General features: G+C 47.9%; 1 protein-coding gene and 2 pseudogenes across 1 annotated transcript; 1 reads left to right on the top strand and 2 right to left on the bottom strand.

The window, feature by feature from the left end:
• The first annotated feature begins 1,356 nt into the window (after nt 1-1,356).
• Nucleotides 1,357-4,742, top strand: LOC136454442 (uncharacterized). Its single transcript, XM_066454866.1, has 4 exons — nt 1,357-1,534; nt 1,938-2,122; nt 2,228-2,538; nt 4,025-4,742. The coding sequence occupies exons 1-4, from the start codon at nt 1,381-1,383 to the stop codon at nt 4,458-4,460; spliced, it is 1,086 nt and encodes a 361-aa protein (XP_066310963.1). The 5' UTR covers nt 1,357-1,380; the 3' UTR covers nt 4,461-4,742.
• A 140-nt stretch (nt 4,743-4,882) lies between these two features.
• LOC136454441 (uncharacterized) lies at nt 4,883-9,995 on the bottom strand (annotated as a pseudogene).
• Nucleotides 9,996-11,350: 1,355 nt separating this feature from the next.
• On the bottom strand, nt 11,351-21,696 carry LOC136451843 (putative pentatricopeptide repeat-containing protein At2g01510; annotated as a pseudogene).
• Between the last annotated feature and the right edge of the window lie 981 nt (nt 21,697-22,677).

Here is a 22,677-nt window from a genome sequence, read left to right as displayed (position 1 = left end):
GTATTTGCAGATGGCCCGAACGAAGAGTATTGCAAGGTTTTGTTAGTGGTGGTAATGATACAGAAACTCCTTTGGAGCAACCCTAAGGTAGCGTTTCTTATGAGTCTGGGACTACACTCGTTACTCGGGCGGAGCTTGAACTTTATCAGAAGCGATATAGTGGATTCACATTGTCAATGCAAGACTGGTAGTGCAAGACTGGTAGGGGACGAGATTGTTTCGAACCCTCATGAGCGTTGTTAAGGGACTTCTTCGCCTTCAACGCCAACGACGCTCCTTTGGCCGCCACACTTCGCTATCTCCTCGCCATTCCACCTTGCCACACCTCCTCACCGCCTCACCGTTCACCGTCTCCTCGTCGCTTCCTTGCTGCCTCCTCACCGCCTTGCCATTTTGCCATCACGGTCGTCTTGTCTCATCATCCCACCCGCCGCACATCGGACTTGATGAAGATGAAGGAGAATTGTGATGCGAATCTTTATGCTAAATTGTGAGTTGATAAATTCGATAGATTTGACAGTTTTGTTGTGAAGAAATTTGTTTTGATAGATAAATAGCAAATCCCTATTTTTATCAGACCTAGTGAATTTCTGCGTATTTGCTACAAATTGATTTTGTTTAAACTAATCGTCTTTTATCTTTTGGTGTAATTATTATATCTCACAGAGCCCGCCATTTTCCTCCGCTCTCCTACTAGAGCAGCTATCGGTGGGGAAATCCTGGATTATTGGAGGCGAGGCCTGCAGACACGGCGCCGCTCGGAGGGGCAGCAAGCCCGTGTCCGTGAGCTGGCCTGCTGGTAGCCCAGCGTGGGGGATCACAGATAGCGACGGCGGGGGCCAGAGGGCCGTCGAGTTCTTCGGCCGCATGTCCCTGGGCATGCATGCTCGGATCCAGGCGCACTGAAGGTCGTGGTGGTGGCTGCGACGGCTGCTGGTTCCGTACGTCCGTGATGACATGATGCATGCTGGCACTGCTCGTTCCGTCCATGGTGAAGCGCGCGTCCCCCGTCCTCGCGGTTCACCGTTGGTGATGGTGCCGTAGCGTTAGGTCAAGTGGTAGCGGCCGGCGGCCCGGCGGCTGGCCGGAGATCCTACAATGGTGACGTTCAGAGGAGCCTGGTTTAAGCGTCTAGCACACCGCGCGCGCACGCGACTTGACGCCGACGAGCCTCCATGCGACCATGCCTTGCCCGACCTTACCTCCTCCTGACGCCGACGGGCGCGGACTCGCGGCGAGCAGCATGGGTGGCCACGGGGCCCTCGATGGTGCATCGCATCTACGTCGCGCTTTGGAACCTTAGCCTACTCGCACAGGGCGGCCCAAATCCCTACCGCGGACAGCCGGCCACCAACCTCAACGACGACGAGGACGACGAGCATGAAGAACAGCAAGAGAACATCGTCGCTGACGTCGCGGCGGCCGCCTCCACCCTCCAGGCTCCGCGGCTCCAATGCACGCCCGTGGTTCGCTCGCCAGATCATGCTCCCCGACCCCGAGTGGATGGTCGACGCCCCGCCCGCGCAGATCACTGGTCTGCTACTCTCGTTCCCACTGTCCTTTTTATCTAGCACATACTTATCTGAATTTGGTTTGATTTATTTCATTCTGCCTCTCTACTCTTCTGCAAAAACATTACGAAATATTCTTCTTGTTTCCTTGTTGCCCCGTTGAAATTAACAAAAAAAAATCATATATAATACACTTACATTTATTCAATCTCTGGTCATCAGTTACTCCTATCATGTCTTCAAAGTTGCATAAGTCTCCAACATTCAGCACGTTCGCTTGGTCGTAAACGATCGTAAATTTTCAGCTAGGACAGTATTTTTCTCTCACACCAAACTAGCCAGCAGTAACAATCCATGATCGTATCAGCACCAGCCGAACAGGCTGATTATGATTGACACTATTTTTTTTCCCTTTCACTTTATTAGATACGTATGTTTTCGCTAGGCCATCTGGCAAACGATGTTTGGTCGTGTCAACTAATGGCATGACAGTGAGCAGAGGACGTAATGGAACCATTCTTCATCGGTTCCCTTCTGCTCTACCAAATGGATCATCAAAAGATACTTCTGGCCCAGCGAGTTACTCCATCCTTGATTGTATTTTTCACGAGGTACCTAAACCTAACACATTTCCTTTTTCATTTGGTGCAATCTACTTGTGTACTCACTTGCTGCTTCTGTCTGTTTTTTAACATTTTATTTTGCTTGTGGTGCAGCCTGATGAAACATACTACATCATCGACATGATTTGTTGGCGAGGCTATTCGATGCATGATTACGCCGCAGAGTTCAGGTTTTTCTGGTTGAATTCTAAACTCACAGAAACTTCTGCCGGCGATCCTCCATCAGCATATCACAGATATAAATTCGGTGTCGTCCCTATATATGAATGCACTCTTCAGGGTCTTCAAGCAGCATACTTAGGTACCCAGGCTCGTCCGATCACGGCTCTGGGCCATGACGTGGTGGTCGATGGACGGCAGGGACCTAGGCGAAGACGGAGGAGACGCAGCCGGCCGCGCCCCTAGCTGGTGCACGGCCGGCCTGCTCGGCCATTGGATGGCCGTATCCTTGCCCGCCAACGCCTTGGTCGTCGCGGAAGGGTTTCCGCCCCCAACGCCGATGGGTGGCGGGAGATCCTTCCACGGCAGGAGACGCAACCTGCGACCGCCTCGGTTGAGCATCGTCAAAAGCAGCTCCCGCAGGCACGGAGGATCCTCGCAGAGCTTCGCAACAGATGCTTTAACTGTCTCTCCTACTCGCACCGTGTCGCAACTTGCCGGTTGCCACGACGTTGCCTGCGCTGCCACGACTACCGCCACCTCGCCAGGGACTGCAAGCGGCCCAGGCCTACGAAGTCGGCGACGAAGGGTGGCAACCTGCCATGACACTCTCCTCGTGGCGACCCTCCAGCCTCCCAGGCGCCACATGGCGGTCCACCGAGCTCGGATGGGGCCGCACAAGGGGGCGGGGGGGGGGGGGGGGGGCACCAACAGCACTTGCCGCTGCCACCGACGCCGTCGGAGTAAGCCGGCGAGGGACATCAGCAGGGGGCACGCCTGCTGACAACGCCACTTCTTCGGCTACTATACTTTGCTTCCTTGAGCCAGATCCGCTGGCATTGGCGCCGTGTGCGAGCACGGGACCTCCCGTATGGGTCGGCTCGTTCGACCCGATGTTGGAGGAGCTTGCCGCCTCGCTCGTCGTGAGCCGGCCAATGAGTGCAGCAACACCTGAGTGTCTGCCTACTCAGGCGGCAGTGGCAACCCCTCAGGAGGTTGAAGCACCAGTGGTGGGCACCTGTTCCCTGGCAACGGCTCTGTTGTCGCTAGTGTAGGGGCCGGCATAGCTCATGCCACCACGGGCGGGACAACCCGGCGTCGCAGATGACTGCACCACCCACAGCAACGCGACGCCCACACCACGCGAAGCTGCCCCGCGTCTCGCTTGGTTCACTGAGGAGGTGCAGCTCAAGCGAATGTCGCCTTTAATTGCCAGCCCACCAAGGCAGAAGGTGGCAACCACAAGGCAACCCCTGCCAAAAAGGAGTAGACGGATCGCTGCTCAGCCGCTGGCGCACATTCCGACCTCCAAGCGGGGTGAGGTGCTCCTCATGCAAATGATGGGCTTTGCACCGCCGACAACTCCAATTTCATCCGCGTCTAAGCGAGCATACGGCGACTTATTCGCAGGGGACTTGACGTCGAGCGAAGTGGAAGCTCTGGACAAGCTGTTCCCGGCGACCAATGCTAGGACTGGTAGAAGACTCTTCTCGGATGACGGAGCAGGGTCGCGCGGTCAGCAACGGAGACGTCTAGCTCCGTAGGTTACTGCACTGCTCTTAGTTCGGTTGTTTACTTTTATGTAATATCGAAGTTCGAAACAAACTGCTAGGAAGGTCCAGATGTAAGACCTTCTAGGGCGCTCATTAGAAGCGTGTCGTGTGTATGCTTAAACTATTCTTCTTAGTTACAATAATATGTAAATCTTTTGCGTATTCTTGAAAAAAACAGCAAACATGCACATTATCAAGCTGGAATCACACCGCTCGCACTAGTATGGAAAGATAGTAAGGGAGAAATACCAAGTGAGCAGCATCTTGTGCTGGAGTTACAAGAAGATGGCAAGGTAGTTACTTCTGACGATCCTCCTATTGTATTTGGTGGTCTGTACAGTGAATTCATACGGAAGTCAAACCGGCGACCAGGGAACCTTCTCCGCTTTGCTGTTAGAGATGGAAGTGTGAAACTTGTGGATTGGAACATGCAAATCGGTGAGCTGCAGTTTGTTGGAAAGCCGAATCGTGCCCGTGCTTTTGCATGTGGCCACTCAAAAGCTTTGTTCCAGCATGTGGCAAGGAATCTTCCGCTAAGAATTGAGGATCTGGTTGTCTCCATTCAATCGAGCAGTATGAAGCTTGAATCCACCGACATTGAAATGCAAGATTAAGGTGAGGGAATATAGTCCGTGACTCTGTGTCCCTCTGCAGGTTCTCATCTTTTGAGCTTTTGTCCATTTGTAGTGGGTATCTTTCTGTACACATTATAGATGTGACAATATTTGTTGTATGACTGGATTCAGGAAGTGGATTTGTTATCAATTGAAACATGTGTAACAGATGAATGGCAATGTAAAACTAGTGTGACGGAGATGCAAATGAGACCAAGGTCTGTCTTGCTCATGTTTATGTGTTGTTGAGCTTCTATGTTGGTCATTTTTGTAGCATTGCTCAATACATTGATCACCTTACAAACACATTTCACCCAATATATAGATCTTTCTACAAATGCATTGTAGCACAAGGATTTTTTGTGAAATAAGAAATATCTATGTATTTCCTGTTTTTGTTCATAGCAAGTCACAATCAAAAGTCTTCAAACCATTCCGTCTGCCTTTAACTTGCTATATATTGTTAACTGTGCTAGTTTACATATATCTAATCTGGAATTAGTTTGTTTCCATCTAAAATAACAATTTCTGCATATGGCATGTCGAAGATGCATCTTTCATGTCAAGATTTCAGCAAATGACTTGATTGTCTCAAACCCATGGTTTTCAGGGAGTGGCGCATTTCCAGGTCTGATAGATATTAGTACCTCAAGGCCTGTAAAAAGTTTAAACAATTCATGACAGCATGAGTTTCTGAAAGATTGACATTTTGACCATTGCCATCTACATGGATGTGATCGATGTGCAACTTGATTTGTGAATTGCCATTTGCCCTGAGGTTGGCAATTTCAATAGTTGGAAAATTGCCCAAAGGAAAAGTGTTGTATCTACATGTTGGATTTTAGTCGTATTGGATGGTTCTCCTAGTACATGAATCTAAGTTGTCTAACTGGTAGATATTCTCGTAGTACATGTTGGATTTTTAGCAAGGAAAAATGTGGTGAGAAGCTCACCTGCGGCCTGTGCTGCTGTGGCTTCTTGATACACATCTGTCAAGAACAATATCTGAGACGGCCGATCTACCCCAACGGACTGCCAGATTTCGTAGTAGCAGCGAGCTTCTCTCTTGGTTCTTCATTGCAGACGCCAAAAGGATAAATTAACAATCACAGTCATAGAGAGTGATATGAATCAATGAACGGAAGGTGATATTAGCTGTACAGCGTACCCAATTGTCGTGTCAAAAAATCCACACAGGTGCTTTCTAAGGTCGCCGTAGGTAGTGTTCCCGAAAATAAGCCTCTGGGCTTCTCTGCTACCACTGGAATATATGTATGTCTGCAAGCATATGTAAATCAAACTAAGTTCAGCAAGAGCTGACAATCAGTGTATATGGTTGATGACAAATGGTAAAATGTGCTCTGGAATGATCAATGTATACGTATCCACATATATAAATTTATTAGTAGAGGAGGAGCGAGAACCTTGATGCTGCTCGCGTGCCACTTCTCGAGAGCTGGTGGCACGTCATCGAACACCACTCCCTTGATTTCTTGGCCCTCGAACCCAGTCCTCCAGACGTGGCCCTTCAACCAATGAAGAGAAAATGAGAAATCATCTCAGGGTGTTCTGAATCAAATCATCTCAGGGTGTTCTGAATCTGACCTGGCCAGATTTTCAACCTGAAACTGAAGGAATTGCCGGATAGTGTCAGTAGACAGAGTAAGTAGCCAGTTATCAGTATCAGTACCTGCAATTGCTTCAGTGAGGTTATTTTCCTATCCGCCTTGATCATGGCCTCCACGTTGGCGACCAGAGCGTCGATGACGCTGTCCTTTCCAGCCTCGTCCGGCGGAACCGGGACGGCGCCGGCGACGCCCTCGGCTAGGTCCTGCTCGACCTGTAAGATTCCAAGCCGGTCTCTTTCAGAAGGAGCCGAAGTTCATTGGCTGTTGAGCAATGCAATTCAGCAGCGGCATTCAGCATGACGGGAGACGGGGAACGGGAAAGCTGACCTGAGCGCGCAACAGGGCGATGTCGTCGTTGGTCTAGTGGGTGCCGTAGGTGGCGTCCAGGTGCTTGCGGACGTTGTCGCGGGCGTAGGGGAAGAGCACGTCCGTCACGAACGAGATAGGGCTCGTCGTGCCCTCGATGTCCAGCACCGCGCTTTGCTGCGTGCGATTTCAATCAAAGCCACCCGATTGCGCATTGGGCATGTATATGATTGATGCAACGGAGGACAGGAAATCCAGGATAAATGATACCACTGATGCCAGCCGAGGAAGACTTGCTGGGGCTGCTCGCAAACGGAGACCATCCAATCGCTGCCGCGGCCACGGGATGCTGATTCCGGCCGCCGGAACGCCCGCGGCTGCCTTGAGCGACGGCGGCGGCGGCGACGGAGCGAGGAAGCTCATCCTGGAACGCAACAAGCCCTACCTCGGACTCGGAGTTGGATCGAGCCAAAACAGTCAGGGCACCAGTAGATGAGCACTTGAGCAGGCAGGCAGGGAAGGGGAGCGGTGTACCTACCTGTGACACCGGCGGCAATGGCCAACGGCGATGCCAATGCCATCCCCATCTTTATCGTACGTGTTGATCGCCTTTCCGCCTTTTGGGCTTTGGGTGCTGTTTATGCACTTCATTTTGCAAAATTTTTCAAGATTTTTCGATACATCGAATCTCTAGACGCCATGCATAAAACATTAAATATAAATAAAAAATAAAACTAATTACACAGTTTAGACGAAATTCATGAGACGAATCTTTTAAGTCTAATTAGACTATGATTGGACACTAATTACTAAATAACAACGAAAATGCTGTCCTCTGCAGACTGCAGTGCCAGTGGCTGCAAGCAGCTGCTCCCCGGGTGGAGGCGGCGGGACCGCCGGACAGGTGTGGCCTTTCTCGGCCAGTCGGTTGGTCCAGCCACAACCAGTGTCCCCCAAGACGAAATGCATCCAAATGTGAGCCAAAATACACCAGAATTAGGCCAATTCAAGCCAGGTTCAATCTTTTTGTCCACCTCTTAAAGAGTAACGGGAGGCCAAAATCTGGATGGGACGAAATTAAAATCTGTTTGAGAACCAAATTAAGCCTCTGTTGCTCTGTCTGGATAGGAGGATCGGAACCCAAATGGCCAAGATTATCCTGATTTTCTTGCCAAGCTCAATTACTAGGCGTAGCTTCCTGATCCCAAGTCACAATAGCCTAGTCTCTTATGCATGACACTGTCACGCGACTCAGACTTAGAAAGACTAATCATGCGGATCCTTCCAGTTATCCGGCAACTCAAATAAACTTTTATTCATTCTATTCTAGTTACAGTATTGCACTGTGACAGAAAGAAAGAAAAAAGACAGCATATACAAGGAAACTAAATTCAACTGCAAATATATACAGTATGTCTATGCTTGTATCTGTTTTCCAGCAGCACCAGCCTTCACCAAATACAGACATTACCTTCCATACACAAGCTACAAACTCTACAGTCCTGAAAAAATTTGGTGCCGAGCCACCCAGGAGGAGGAAAACGCAAACTCATGATCAGATATAGAGCAAAAGAATAGTCATGATTTGAAGCTAAATCCTTGCAAAGAAACATGTGCGATTTGGTCAACAAACCTTTTCGTATGTGTTGCCACTAACTATACTCTGTTTAGCTCCAGCTGAAGCATTTTTTGCATTATGGTCTTGTACTCCTGGCTTCTTGACCACTCATCAATCTCGCAGGCTCGCATCACAGGCAAAGGGTGTGAAAGCTCTCTGGTTTGCGCGTTCCTGCAGCATGTAAAGAGATTGAGAAAGAGATGTCATACAACACATGCTCATTTCCACAACACTAATGTCGCCAATCATGGTTCAAGTGATAACAGTTCTAACCGGATGTACCACCCAACTGGGTTCGATGCAGCTTTGTCGTAGGAACGAGCTTGCTCCAAGAAGGCATCCACGTTTAGCTGGTCGGCAAGAGATGGGCATCCTCCGGCCAATTTCATCAGAACAGAGATGACAACCTCTTGACAATGAAGAATAAGTATCAAGTGATGACACAGACTTGCAGGATAAGCATTACAACGGAAGACAGTTATTTGTATTTTCAGACAGTCAAGAATGGAGATGACTACCTCTCGACAATCAAGAGTTTAGTATTAGGTGAAGATACCAACTTGTAGAGTAAGCATGGATGCATTATATGTTAAATTCACTAGCAGCTGCTCCTTTTCTTCGAATTTGAAGAACAGCTGCTCTTTCTATGCACTAAAAATTGTTACTTGGATGATGAAAACTACACGAACCTCTACTTTTGCTAAGAGTCATATATAATCCATGACCGCACCATGCAAAAAGTCCACTTCCAGAGCAAAATCAAAGATAGAAGAGTAGCATTGCTAGCTATTCTGCTATACGCCTATACCTCATGTTCAATACAAATCAACTTTAAAAAATGAGGTAGTTTCAGACTGAAGGTACCTTTGGGTCTTGCACAACAAGAAGAGCTGCCCTGTCACAAGTCAGCTCTGCAGCTCGTAGCCATCTGTATAGCTGCTCTTCCAGGAAGCCAGCAACCATGCCAAAACCTGAAGAAAGTGCATGCACTTACCATGAGATGCGGTTGAAATGAAGTGTAGGTACATAGCCTACCCTTCTAATGAGATATAAGTGGTTAGATGGTCTACCAGGGACAGTGTATGCTCCCATTGTGAGTATATTGGCGAAAGTGAGCCACACACCATGATCGCACTTGAGGTGACCCAGCTCATGAGCCAAAACAGCCTAATTGAAACAAATCCTATATGATGAGTAATCAATGCATTCAGACACTAGGTAAGCAAATAATAATTCTTATTTGGATTGTTCATCTAGACATTGTCAGTTGATGAGTTTGTTTAGACACAACAGCACCTGCAATTCCTTTGGAGTAAGCAGCTCCACAAGGCTTGTGTGAACGACGATGAATGGTTTTTTGCCATTGATTGCTAAGGTGTAAGCATTTGGAACAGGATTCTGCCTTATGTACAAGTCAGGAGCTTCCGTGTTCAAGAGCGTTGCAGCCTCAGCCAGCAGTTGGTGGAGATCTGGAAGCTGAAGAGAGAAACAAATCATTAGTTCCCTGAATTACAGTAACCTGTAGGGTGTGGTGATAGACAAAACAACAAACTATAAGGTCCGGAAACAACAGAAGTCAATGATATCAGTCAGTCAAGCGTGTTATCAGCGTGCAGAAGTTCAGAATACATTGAGTTGATTAATGCGACAGGCAGATCGGACCTGGTTTGGGGAGACGAGAACTGATGTTCCAATGTTCTGGAGGACCATAACTTGCTCCGAGACAGGTCCTGCAGTAGCAAAAGAAAGCAAGAATGAATCGTTGAGGATACTACGTTGAGATGGATTGGTAACGCTGAGGGAGAAATGTGAGTGAGCGACCTAACAAAGCTTTGCCTATGTCGTTGAGCCCAGGAATCGCTCTTAGCAGCAAAGTATTCTGTGAAACAAGAAAAAAAAGGGCTTCTCTTTCAGAAGACAGGAACTTCATCTATCATCCGCAGCCGCAATCGATGATTATACGTGGACAGAAAGAAAAGATTTTGTCAAATCAAGGAAAGCTAGCCTGCTTGTCGAGCGGGTGGCGGAAGTCGTCCGCGTCGAGGCCCCGAGCGGCCGCAGGGGAGGTGCGGGTGGAGGCAGCTGCAACCGGAACGAACCCCCTGCGGCGCGGGCGCCTGGAGGTGGACGACGCGTAGGAGGGCTTTTGGGCCCAGTAGCAGCGGAAGATAACGGGCTGCGGAGGGAGCGTGGGGCAAGAGATGAGGCCTGGAGCACAAGCCGGCGAAGCCGCCATGCCCACGAATCGAGAGCAAGTCAAGGCAAGCAGCGCGGCCGTGGCCACAGGTGTCCAGCCGAAGGAACGAGACCAAGAAGAAAGCCACCAGGCGGCCCAAGGAATCGAGAGAGAGGTCAGCTGGTAACTGTGGCTATTTACTGCTCTGGGTAGTTTTTGCAGCAAAAAAGGGAAAAAAAATTATAGAAAAAAAAGGTGTGAGCGTGCGCACGCATAGCACACTATTGGTCCACTAGAAATACTACGTTTTGTCAACCTTTGCTCTAATTTCTGCTAGGCTGCTGGTCCGCATTCCTCATCATCATCAAAGAAAAAGGAAAATCCGAGTCCACACTCCACAGCGATCGAGTCGCAACGCTGTAAAATCTTGTGAGTTGTGTGACTGACGTGCTCCATCACAGACCGCTTGGTTAGCTTTTAGCCTCAGCCTCAAGCTCAAGTCCTCAACCCCACCAGGACCAGGGTGCGGCTGGCCGGCCGTTCAGACCTTGCCTAACCGAATTCGCTACAGTCCACGGATTTTTTAGATCAGCACCAATGCCTCCAAACAAGCAAAGATATTTTTCTCCAGGCCGGTACCAAGATTTTCTTTCCTTTTTTTGAATTTCGAATTTCCAAAGAATGCGTAGAGTCGACACTGATGGAGGCACCATAATTCACCCATCCATGGAATATCCGATAAACTAAAACATCCCATTTTTATTATCAGACAAGTAACACCCATACTTTTTTTGTGTGTGTGAAGGAAGTAGCACTCATACTATTATGTCTTGGGGGGAAAATGCTCGAAATATATGCAGACAGCAGACACTCTATTATGTGACCATATTTGTTTTTTTTTTACTTTTGGAAAGTTGTGCCTGACTTTTTTACTTTTCTCACCATAGTTGACATTTCTCTTCTAACAAAGACTAGCAAACACAGTATAAGCTGTCATGCTACAAGCTACTCATGCTACCAGGAGAAGTGTACATAAAACCTCCTTCATCATGGATTTCCAGTGGAACACATCCTTCTCAAGAGAGAAACAATCGCAGCTAAAAGTGTATCTTCAAAACTAAAGGCATTAACCTGTCAGGCCTCAAGGCTGAATGATAACAACCCTTTGTTCGCCTTGAATACGTCAATTACAACTGAGCCAAGTACCACTGTGGTTATGACTCAAGTTTCAACAGCAAATGGTTCAGGGTTGTCTTCAGTTCTGCGCAAACCATAAAAGTCTTCAGGTACAGTAAAGAAAAGGGAAGGTATTCAAAGTTAAGACAATGGCAACTATAAATGCATAGAAATCTATATACCATGATTTTAAGAATCTGCGTAATGCGACTTTTGGCTTGTAGTCAAACTCAGCAGGAACTACAGTTGAATCACTAGGAATATCAATGTGACCAGAGAATTTTTTTTTCTTGACAGGAACGCGGCAATAGAAATTCACAGACGCAGGAAATTTTCAGATTCAGCAATTATTATGTGTGGTTAAATTTGGGAAACTACAATGGGAACAATTTCACACCTTAAATACATGAAGCCTTGTTTGAAATGGCAAAATGGATATGGATCTCAGATTCACTTCCACTCCTCCATGGTCCATCGACATGGATGCAAATGCAATAGAAAACCATTGATACCTTTTTGTCCCCGAAAATAAAACTGAGGAACTTAAATACCATTAACAACATTGCACCATAATGGTGATGCGAAGAACAGCACTACGTTCGGTTTATCATTAGTACATACACTATACCTGAAATATGTGTTCCTGTCGACCTTCAGTGTGTAACTTATATTGTTCATCTAACTAGGCAGCCAGCCAAGTTCCTACCAGTAGTCTCTGCAAGAGCAAAACCCATCCTTGAAATGGTGAAACCTGCGTGAGTCTCTTACGATAATGTCTCTGTTCACAATCTTCGATATCATCTTGATGGCAGCATGACAATCTAGGCAGGCACTCAAGTTCTTCATAACCGTAATTGGTGTCCCTGGTGGGGTATTAATCAAGGCAAACACGATGGCCAATCTCTTTTTTTTTTTTTGAAACAAAGGCAGACGAAAGAATTTATGTACAAGAGGGCTAGCCAACGGGATGTTAAAAAAGGCACCCGATAGGCTAACCAACCCACACGACGCAGCTGAGCACTAACACGGCACACTACCATGGGTCATCGTTGCTGAGCATGGCTGAAGACGCCAGCAACTCCGACTTCTCATGGCAGTCCACACGCAAGCCACCCACCAACGAGCCCGAAGCAAGTGGCCGCAACCGATCATCGTTGCCAAGCTCAAGCACCCTGCAAAGAGCAGCTCCGACTTCCAATCACGGCCACACGCCTCGCCTTCGGCGCTTGCCGACCCCTAGCAGACCCAGCCTACGATGAAGGTGGGGGCTCGCCGCGTGTCATCGTTGCCGAGCCACGTCCCTGACGCAGCAGCTTTGACTTCTCGCAGCAAGACCCGCCTCCACGCGTCATCGAGGCGCCAAGAAGCAAAGAACAATCACCGAGGAGACATCGAGGCCACGACAAAATCCAAACGCGACGCCTTCAGGAAGGTACGACGCCAATGGCGCCACCGTCGACCGGGCTTTCACCCTTGGATGATAATGCTAGAGGGGATACACGACGCCCCCAACAGGGAAAGCGGCACCCACAGGTGTCGCCGTCGCTAGGCTTTCACCCAAGGAGTCCTCTAGCACGAACGTCGGGCCAAGAAGCAAGGCCCCTTGCCATCCATCACTGCCTTCGCCGTTGTCCTACCGCTCCACAGTAACCCCTTTAGAGGGGCCTCGATGCGCCGGCTGCACGCAGCAGCCGCACAGTTGCGTCGGTCGTCACCCCCTCCGGCCGGGCAACGCGGAGCCGGACTTGACTCCGCTGCTCACGAAACACCGCCGCACGACCAATGCCTCAGCCGGCCGCTGTCGTCGGCTCTTGGCACGTGCTGCCGACGCTGCGACCCGACGTCAGCCACCACCAGACACGTGCCCCACCCCCGTGGGCGCCGCCCCCTGCCTAGTGGCGTCAGAACCGGCAATAGAGCACCGGTGCCAACACCTTTTGCTGTCGCCGCCGCCTCCGCCTTGGCCAGCCACCGCCCTCGCCAGCCCTCCGAGAGAGTGCCGGGTCCAGGCGCCAGAGCTCCAAATCCGGCCGCGTGGACACCGGATCCAACCGCCCAGGACTCGATCCAACGATCCGGGCCAACGCCGCCGCCACCGCCAAGTCTGGAGGAAGGGACGGGCGAGGGAGAAGGGGATCCGCCGCCGTCCCCACGCGCCAGCCGGAACCAGCCGGCACCGCCAACAGCCGTGGTGGACGCCCCCGCCAGGCTCCACACAGCCCGTGTGGGAGGAGAGCCGCCGGCTCGCTGTCACCTGCACCACCAAATCGCGAGGAGAGGAGGAGCCCCGCCACCGCCATCCTACGCGAACCGCGTGGCCATGCCGGCGGCCAGCTCCGGCGGCGGCGTGGCAGGGGGAGGGGAGGGCGTCTGCTAGGGTTTGGGAGGGTGCGTCCATCCGTGTCGCCCGCGTGGGGGAGCGACGCGGGGGCGAGAGGGGAAAAATAACTGAATGTGATGGCCAATCTCTCACTGGTATTTCAGTGACTCCAACTTTTCGTTATTATCCACCATACGCAAGGCACAGCTAGTATCGGGCTCATAGCCTTGTTTATCCATCTCTTCCTACAACCTCTCAAGCTCTTCTTTAATCTCATCTATCATTGGGTTGGTGTGATCATTAGAAGAGAACATGTAGATCTTTTGCTTGATTTCAACTCAACTGGTACCCGACTCTTTCTTAACTCCTCTATCTCTCATAATCTTTTTCACACGTGCAGCACCTTCCCAATTACCAGCTTTAGCATATATGTTGGACAGTATGACATATATAGGCAGTCGCGTCTGTGGGCACCATAGTGAACAATTTTTCAGCAGACACTGTAGCTAAATCCTGGTTTCCGTAGATCCTGCACGAGTGAAGAATGGAGCTCCATATTATTGGATCATCCTCAAATGGCATCTCATCTAACACTTTCTGAATTTTATCGAAACAGCCTGCCCGACCCAAGGTATCAATAACACAAGAATAGTGTTCCTTCCAGGGTGACATGCTATATCTCATCAGGTCAAAGTATTTCATGCATTCTTCCGCAAGACCATATTATGACCACAGGCTGCTAGCACACTCAAGAAAGTGACTGGATCTGGACAAAGACCACAATGAAGCATGCTGTCAAACATCCTGATGGCATTCTTTGCCTGTCCATATTGCGCATATGCTGAAATTACAGCATTCCACGTGATGGAATTCTTCTCGGGCATCTCATTAAATGTTCTGATGGCTTCATCCAAACAGCCACATTTTGCATACATATCAAGAAGGGCACTACCTGAGAACACGCTGGGCATGTGGCCTGATTTTGTGAGGTAAGCATGCAATTGCCTTCCAATCCCAATCACTGCCAGGCTTGAGGAAGACTTCATGATGCTAGAACATGTCGCCCTGTCAGGACTTAGACCAGCTCTTCTCATGTCACAGAATAGTTGCAATGCTTCCTCATTCTGCCCATTCTGGACACACCCAGTTATCAACGCGGTCCAGGAAATGGCAGTTTTGTCACTTTTGTATGCAAAAATAGTCTTTGCAGCATCTAGCATACCGCATTTTGGCCTGATTTTGTGAGGTAAGCATGCAATTGCCTTCCAATCCCAATCACTGCCAGGCTTGAGGAAGACTTCATTGTAACACCCCAGGTGTTTGGCTTCCACATTTGCACTTGCATTTCATGAACATGAGCATCATTCATCCATTCATGAGCTTATATTGCATGAAACATGTTTTCGAAACATTGCAACATATTGTTACATTTCATGTGTGTTTGTTTTATGAAATGAATAGTGTGCAACACTCAAGTGCAACATGTGCAACTCACTTTAGTGAAACATGGTTAGTTAGTACTATGCAACAAAATCATGAAAACATGTGAAACATGACTTTGAAACAAAGGTAACATCTCACTTGTTTTTCCTTGTTTCAGTACATGTAATGCTTGATTTTGGTGTGACCAATGTGTGGTGTGGCTAATTATTCTCCTAAGAACCTTAGTTATACTTAGAATGTCATTAGGAACAATGTTCATGTTGATCATTTTGCCTAATTAGGTTCCCAAGTCATGGTTTGACCATTATGGACCCCTAGAGCTCCTGAGTTTGACTGTTTAAAAAGTGTAGCTTAGAATGTTTGCATGTCTGAGCAACCTAAAGCAAAGTTGTAGCAACTTTTATAAGGAACAAACTTTGTTTAGAAGCCAAGTCATGAAAATGTGCACAACATGCTCAAAAAGGTCCCACAAGTCAGTTTTGGGGTTGTATTCAACACTTAGAAATTTTCTAAGTGTGAAGACTGGATTTCAGTTTCATGTACCCGACTTGTTCACGTTGTAGCTCCCTAACCAAGCCGAACTAGCTCGAGCTCCAATTGGCAAAGTTGAAGATCTCACTTAGTACTACAACTTTGTCAACTACGCCATGAGCTGAATCATCACGGTTTAGGAGATATGGAGCGATGAACTTGCTTTGTCAGTCGTCACCGTGGGCACTGAATCGGGAATTTCAGACCGGCACAGTGGCCGACCGGCCACAGGCCGTTGCCGCCGCGTGGCCGCTACGCGCTCGGCTGGCCCTGACCACGCTGCACGCTAGCCGACGTAAAGAGAAGGACGCCTGCTGCCTCTCCGCTCGCTCTCAGTCGCTTCCTCCCTCTCGCGCGCGTCCGTAGCACAGAGAAGAACAACCGCCGCCGTCGCCATTGCCTCGTTGAGCTCACTCTCGCTCGCTGTCGCGTCTTACCTAGCTCCAGCTAGCCCAAAGCTCCACCGTGTCCTCCTCTACCTCCTCCACCTCTTAGCTGAGCCTATCGAGTCGAGGTGATGGCACATTTGCCACTTCCACCGCCACCGCCATGAGTGCGACCTCACCGGAGTTCGAGGCCGCCGTGGTCGGGATAGCTAGGATCCCTCTCATCCTCCTTTTTCTTCTTTGCTAGCTCTGTTGTGATCTCGTGAAGCTCATACCTAGCTCGGAAGAGACAATGGAGGCTCGCCGTCGCTAGCTCAGTCACCGGAGCTCCGCCGAGCCGCCATGCGCCATGGCCGCCCTACCTAGAGCCCGCTAGAGCTTAGGATGAGTAGGTCAATGATGCGGGAGATCGAGGCGGCCACGGAGGTACCCTCCTCGTCGCCGGTGAAGCCGCTGTCGGCGAGCTTCGCCGCTGCCGCGCCGTCGCAGCCGCCTCCCCTGTTTCCTCTCGCTGACTGGTAGGGTCATCTTACCCGAGGGCCCCGCTTGTCAGTGACTAAGTATTAGAAGCTAGTTCAAATATTTCCAGTTTTGAATGCTGTTTTGTAAAATTTGTATCTCCAGTTTTGTAGATCCAAATTGGGTGGTTCCAATTTTGTTAGGATCATAGTGAAGTTTAGTATTTAGGAAAAATATAACATGAACACTTGTAGTGGAATTTTTGGATGAATTAAATAGGAACTTGAAATGTGTTTTTAAATGCATGCAAACTTGTTTAAATTATATCTGGAGTTCCTGTGCTCCAAATATTATGAAATTTTGTTGGTGAGCTATTCTTGCTTAGTATAAGCTCTGGTAAAAATTTAAGAATCATTGCATGTATAGTTTTTGAATTATAGATTTTCCTTTTATCATTGAATGATCCTTGTGTGAATTTTTGTAATTTATCTAGGAATCCAATGACCATGAAATTTTGTGGGGAATGTCCTAGTACCTTAAGGATGCTAGGAAAAATATAAAATCGGTTGCTTGACACTTTTCACTAGGGTTTCCTAATTATGTCATTTTAAGCCTTTATGTCTTGTCATTTTTGTGTAGGATGTTATACTTACTCAAATGATGTGAAATTTTTATAGTAGTCTACTTGGAGCATGTGGTAGCTACTGTAATTTTTGTAGATTAAATGGTGTAGTTTTCATATATGTTTATCATTTCTCCTAATTAATTAAATAAATTAAGAAAGGCATTAAAAGAAATTAATTGGTGGTGAGCAATTTACTTTTTGGTGTTCTTCTGACATGTGAGATAAGTGAGTAGAGTTGGTTTTGTCCAATTATTTGTTTGCAACGTAAGTTAATAAATATTTCCTGGTATTATGTCTCTCTGGACAGTTCTAGGGACTTTACAAAGTTCCCCATGATATTTTGGTTTGCTGGGAATGTGGTGAATACAAAAGTTGTAGATAACTTATGTATCTAGCTCCTGTCAAAATTTGGTGGCATTTGGCCTAGTAGTTTAGGAGTTATGGTCATTCAAAGTTGGATCACAGAGTTGCTTGTTCTTTGTCTTGTTTGGACCTGATCATGTAATTCTGTAAATTTGACCTAGTAAAGGTTGGAATCATGCCTTGAGGTCTAAAAATAAATTGTAGGTGATTTCATAATCTTTCCAAATTGTCTTGTTGCATGTCATTTAGAATTGTAGATCTTCAGTTATGGTCAGTTTACCATACCGCTGTATAGTCTCTGTTTCGCTGAAATATGAATGTTTGTGGGCATGCTTTGTTGCAATGTTCTTGTTGATTGTTTAGGTGCTAGCCTAACTTGAGAACATGCTTAGGTGCAGGTGCTAGGTCCTTAACTGAAGATGAGCAATTATACATTAGATTGTATAAACTTGATAAGTTAAAGTGATTTGAATAGAGCCTAAGTTGGAAAATGTGGACTGTAGTAAGCATATGCATTCCCCAAGTATTTCTAACTTTGTTCATGTGCATTCATAATATTTATCGTGCGCATACATGCAATAGGTGTGCCGGAGGGAGTGACGCTGCTGGAATTCGAGAGAGCGAGCCAGGAGGAGCCCGAGGTGCAGAAAATCGACGGAGCAGCCGTCGAGGAGGAGTTGTCCGAGTGCCCTGACCACCGTCCTTCCTCTTTCCTGAAAGGAAGCCCCGGAGCATATTAAGTTTCCCATGTTTTTATAAATACCTTGAGTATCTTTTATTTATTGACGATGCATTAAGTATAGGAATTGGTTGGAACTAATTGTTGCATTATATATCCATCCTTGTCCAGATATCGCACTGGAATCCTATTTAAGTTTAAGAACGGGTTAAATGCTTAGCCTTTAGTGCGGTAGAAGTCAGATGATTTCCTGTCACCTGCGAGCTTTAGGATGAGGTGGATCACGGTTGACTATATTTGCTGTCGTGGAAAAGAACCATGTTAATAATGAATTAAGACTAGACGGAGTCTTGTGTAGGTTTGGACATAGTGACTCCGTCTGTGTTGTTTAAGGACCGATACACTGTACGTCCTTATGTCATGTTGAACACAGTCTAGCACTTAGCTGGCCGGATAAGTTGTTCTGACCGCGAAGCCTAGTAGCTCGATTTAGGCCGGGGACGCGAGCAGGAGTCCGTAATCTGGATGGAAGTAAGGATGTGCGGGGAGCCATTAGCGTAAGCCTAAGGGCGGGTTAAGTCACCGAACACTCATGGCAGAGTGGTTCTCTGATTTTGCGGCACTGTTCGGACTCACGACTCTTGAATTGTACCAACGGTGACTTGTTTGCGACCCTGACGGGGGAAGCAAGGTTTGCGTTAGTAATACCCCTCCAGCTGGATAGGAATCGATTCGAATCGCCGTCTCTCCCGGATAGTGAGAACTTGACTGAGCAGCGGCAACGTAGATTCAATTAATTTAACGATATGGTTAAATGGACGATGATGATAATGTTGCCACGATTTATACCTGATATGGTTATTAATGTTTGCATCTTAATCAAATGATTGCTTAGTACAGATGCTAATATAGATGACAGGTTAATGGCTAAAAGTCACTGCTAGTTCAGGTTAAGAGTTGATCATTATTACTTATACTTTTCCGCAAAAAGAAAGTGTCAGCCAGATCCACTAAATTAAGCTATGCATGATCCTTGGTGTCAATTGTTTTGGTTTTCGACGGATAAGTCTAGCTGAGTACATTCTCGTACTCAGGGTTTATCCCCTCTTGTTGCAGATGACCTTCTATCAGCCTGTTCGGTTGGCTGGTTCGTATCGTTGCTGGTTCGTGAAGAAGTACTGCTGGCTGGTTTGTGTGAGAGAAAAATACTGTTCCGGCTGGAAATTTACGATCGTTTACGATAAGCCACAGCCAAATGAACAAGCTGTATATCAGGGCTTCTGTAAGTATTGTCTCCACCCGGCGGGTGACGAAGACTAGATCATGGGCATGATCGATGTTTCTCTTATCTGAATGCTTTTGCGGGTTATGATCAGCAAACCAGTATTTGTATTTGAACTTGGGTGTGTAAGTTAAACTATTTGCTTCCGCATACTTTACAAGACCTGTTTTGTAATAACGATGACTCTGAGGTGATATAATCTATTTGCAAACCGTCTGTGAAATGTTGTAACATATGATAAGTTACGTTGAATTACTGTGATCTTAGTTATATGCAAGTTGGTTTGAAATCCTTCGAGGTTTCAGTTGACTACCGGGTTTATATGGGCTCAAGTGCGAGAATTTGATCGTTTCGACGATTGTTTTTTTACTTGTGCTCTTATAAATTGATCAGTTATGTGACAGCTTCGTGATGCTAGAACATGTCGCCCTGTCAGGACTTAGACCAGCTCTTCTCATGTCAGAGAATAGTTGCAATGCTTCCTCATTCTGGACACACCCAGTTATCAACGCGGTCCAGGAAATGGCAGTTTTGTCACTTTTGTATGCAAAAAATAGTCTTTGCAGCATCTAGCATACCGCATTTTGAGTACATGTCAATCAGGGCATTTCCCACGAAATCCTCTGAAGTAAGGTCACGAAGGATCAATTGTGCATGTATTTGTCCCCCAATCTTAATGTGAGGCAGTGCCCCAGCTACACTGAGCAAGCTAGCATATGGTAAGGCCTGCCTGTCAAAGCCGAGTGTCCGCATATCCCTGAACAACTGCAAAGCCATGCCACCACATCGGTTCCAAGAACAGGCAGATATCATCACATTATATGAAACATTGTCCCGCTCTGGCATCTCATCAAACAACTGCTTCAGATCACCAAGGGAGTCACATTTCGAGTAGAAATCAAGCAATGCATTGTTGACAAAGACATTACGTGATGGGTTGGCCCTGACAACGAGACCATGGATCTGACGCCCAAGGTGGAGATCAACCATACCTGTCACTACGGTTAGCAAACTTGAGAACGTGAAGTGGCTGGTGTCAACGCCCTCACGTCGCATAACAGCAAATAGCTCTCGTGCCTCCCCGTGCAGCCCCTCCCTGGAGCAGCCCATCATCATGGCATTGTACGTGATGGTGTCCCTGTGTGGCATCTCCAGGAAGACTCTGAGCAGCAGCAATGAATCCTTGCTTGCAGTACACATCTAGCAGCGTGTTACAGATGACAACACTGGCGCCAAAGCCAAGATGCTGTTTAGTTCTCTCCATTTTGTAAAATTTTTCAAGATTCCCCGTCACATCGAATCTTTGGACGCATGCATGAAACATTAAATATAAATAAAAAATAAAACTAATTACACAGTTTAGACGAAATTCACGAGGCGAATTTTTTAAGCCTAATTAGACTATGATTAGACACTAATTGCCAAATAACAACGAAAGTGCTACATTACCATTTCGCCAAAAATTTCGCCAACTAAACGAGGCACAAGCTTGGTGACCACGGGATGGAGTGTCCCGACATAGCAGCCAGGCACGTTGAGCACAGTGGTGACGGTGACATCGTTGGGCGCCTCGCCCTCCCTGAGCATGTCTCGGAAGAGCGACAACACGGCATCGGAGCCACGGCCATCCGCAGGGAGCATGCTCATCATGATTGTCCAGGTTTTGGTGTTGCGGCAAGCCGCGGCGCTGAATAGCGCCTTGGCGGCAGCGAGGTCGCAGGACCTGGAGCATCCCAAGAGAATGTGGTTGAGGAATCTAAGGTAGAGGGTGCTCTTCTCGGGTATCTGGTTGAGCACCTTGCGTGCAGCCGCGAGGCGGCCGGAGGAGACAAGGTAGTTGAGGTGGAGTTCGAGGCGGTTGAGTGATCTGAGATAGAGGGTGTTCTTCTCGGGCATCTGGTCGAGCACCTTGCCGGCGGCCGCGAGGCGGTCGGAGGAGACGAGATGGTTGAAGTGGAGTTCGAGGCAGTAGGTGGATGGGTCGGAGCCTGCCTTGACCATGCGCGCGTCCGCCGGCGTGAAGGCGCCGGCGAGGCATGAGGCGATGCTGCAGGCGCCGGCGGTGGGCTTGAATGGGCGCATGGCGGCATGGGCAATCCGCGGCACCGCCACCTCCTCAGCCCCTCAAGGTCTCGCGCCCTCGCCCCAGGGTATTGCCTTCTGCAGCCGCCTCCGTCGCCGCCTGATGCCCTGATAGCTGATGCCTGCTTCACCAACTGCCATGTCGCGCTGCCGCACGGCCGGGGCTCGAACTAACCGTCGTTGGTTCAAATCCTGAAAGTGCGTGGTGTTTATAAATTTGGATAGTTTATCTATTGCATAGGTTTTTGCTAGGGTTAGAATAAGAGGGCATAGTTTAGAAGTAGTTTTTTAAGTTGCCTAATTCACTCCCTCTTAGTCGTCACGGTCCCCTACAATGAGGCACGGCGTGTCGTGCCGGCCCGAACCCTATCGGCCCATGCCATGCCGGGCTGGGCTGGCCTGTTGGCCATCTATGCCATCGCTGAAAGGTCCTAATATGGCTAGAGGGGGGGGGGGTGAATAGCCTATTTAAAATTCTACAAATCAACTAGAGCAATTTGATTAGTAAGACAAATAGCGTAATGCAAACTTGCTCTAGCTCTACAAGGGTTGCAAGCCATCTATCAACAATTCTAGTTGCAATAATTACTTAGGCACACAAACTTGCTATGTAACTACTCACTAAGAGCTCTCAAACTTGCTACTCTAAAGAGCTCAACTAGATGAATGTAAATAATAAAGCAAGCTCTCAATTCTAATTACACTAAAGAGCTTGTATCAACTAGTTTGCACGAATGTAAATAAGTGAGTAGGGTGATTATACCACCGTGTAGGGGATAAACCAATCACAAGATGAATATATAGCCAATCACCGGGAGAATGCCAAAGACAAGAGACAATCAATTTTCTCCCGAGGTTCACGTACTTGTCAACACGCTACGTCTCCGTTGTGTCGACCAACACTTCGTGGTTCGGCGGCTAAGAGGTGTTTCACAAACCTCATCCACACGATAGGACACCGTAAGAACTGACCCACAAGTGAGGTAACTCAATGACACGAGCAATTTACTAGAGTTACCTTTTGGCACTCCACCGGGGAAGGTACAACTCCCCTTACAATCACCGGAGATGGCCACAAACAATCACCAACTCATGCCAATCTTTCACCGCTGCTCCAACCGTCTAGGTGGTGGCAACCACCAA

This window comes from Miscanthus floridulus, chromosome 5 (genome assembly GCF_019320115.1).
Source record: "Miscanthus floridulus cultivar M001 chromosome 5, ASM1932011v1, whole genome shotgun sequence".
Lineage (NCBI taxonomy): Eukaryota > Viridiplantae > Streptophyta > Magnoliopsida > Poales > Poaceae > Miscanthus > Miscanthus floridulus.
The sequence above is the reverse complement of the archived record's forward strand: the minus strand, read 5'-3'. Positions and strand labels throughout refer to the sequence as shown.

Bases quoted from the DNA above. Each gene is read 5' to 3' on its own strand.
- LOC136454442 (XM_066454866.1), top strand. From the start codon at position 1,381: ATGAAGAACAGCAAGAGAACATCGTCGCTGACGTCGCGGCGGCCGCCT. The intron at 1,535-1,937 runs GTCTGCTACTCT...TCACTTTATTAG, and splicing joins CCCGCCCGCGCAGATCACTG to ATACGTATGTTTTCGCTAGG. The intron at 2,539-4,024 runs GCTGGTGCACGG...TGAAAAAAACAG, and splicing joins CGCAGCCGGCCGCGCCCCTA to CAAACATGCACATTATCAAG.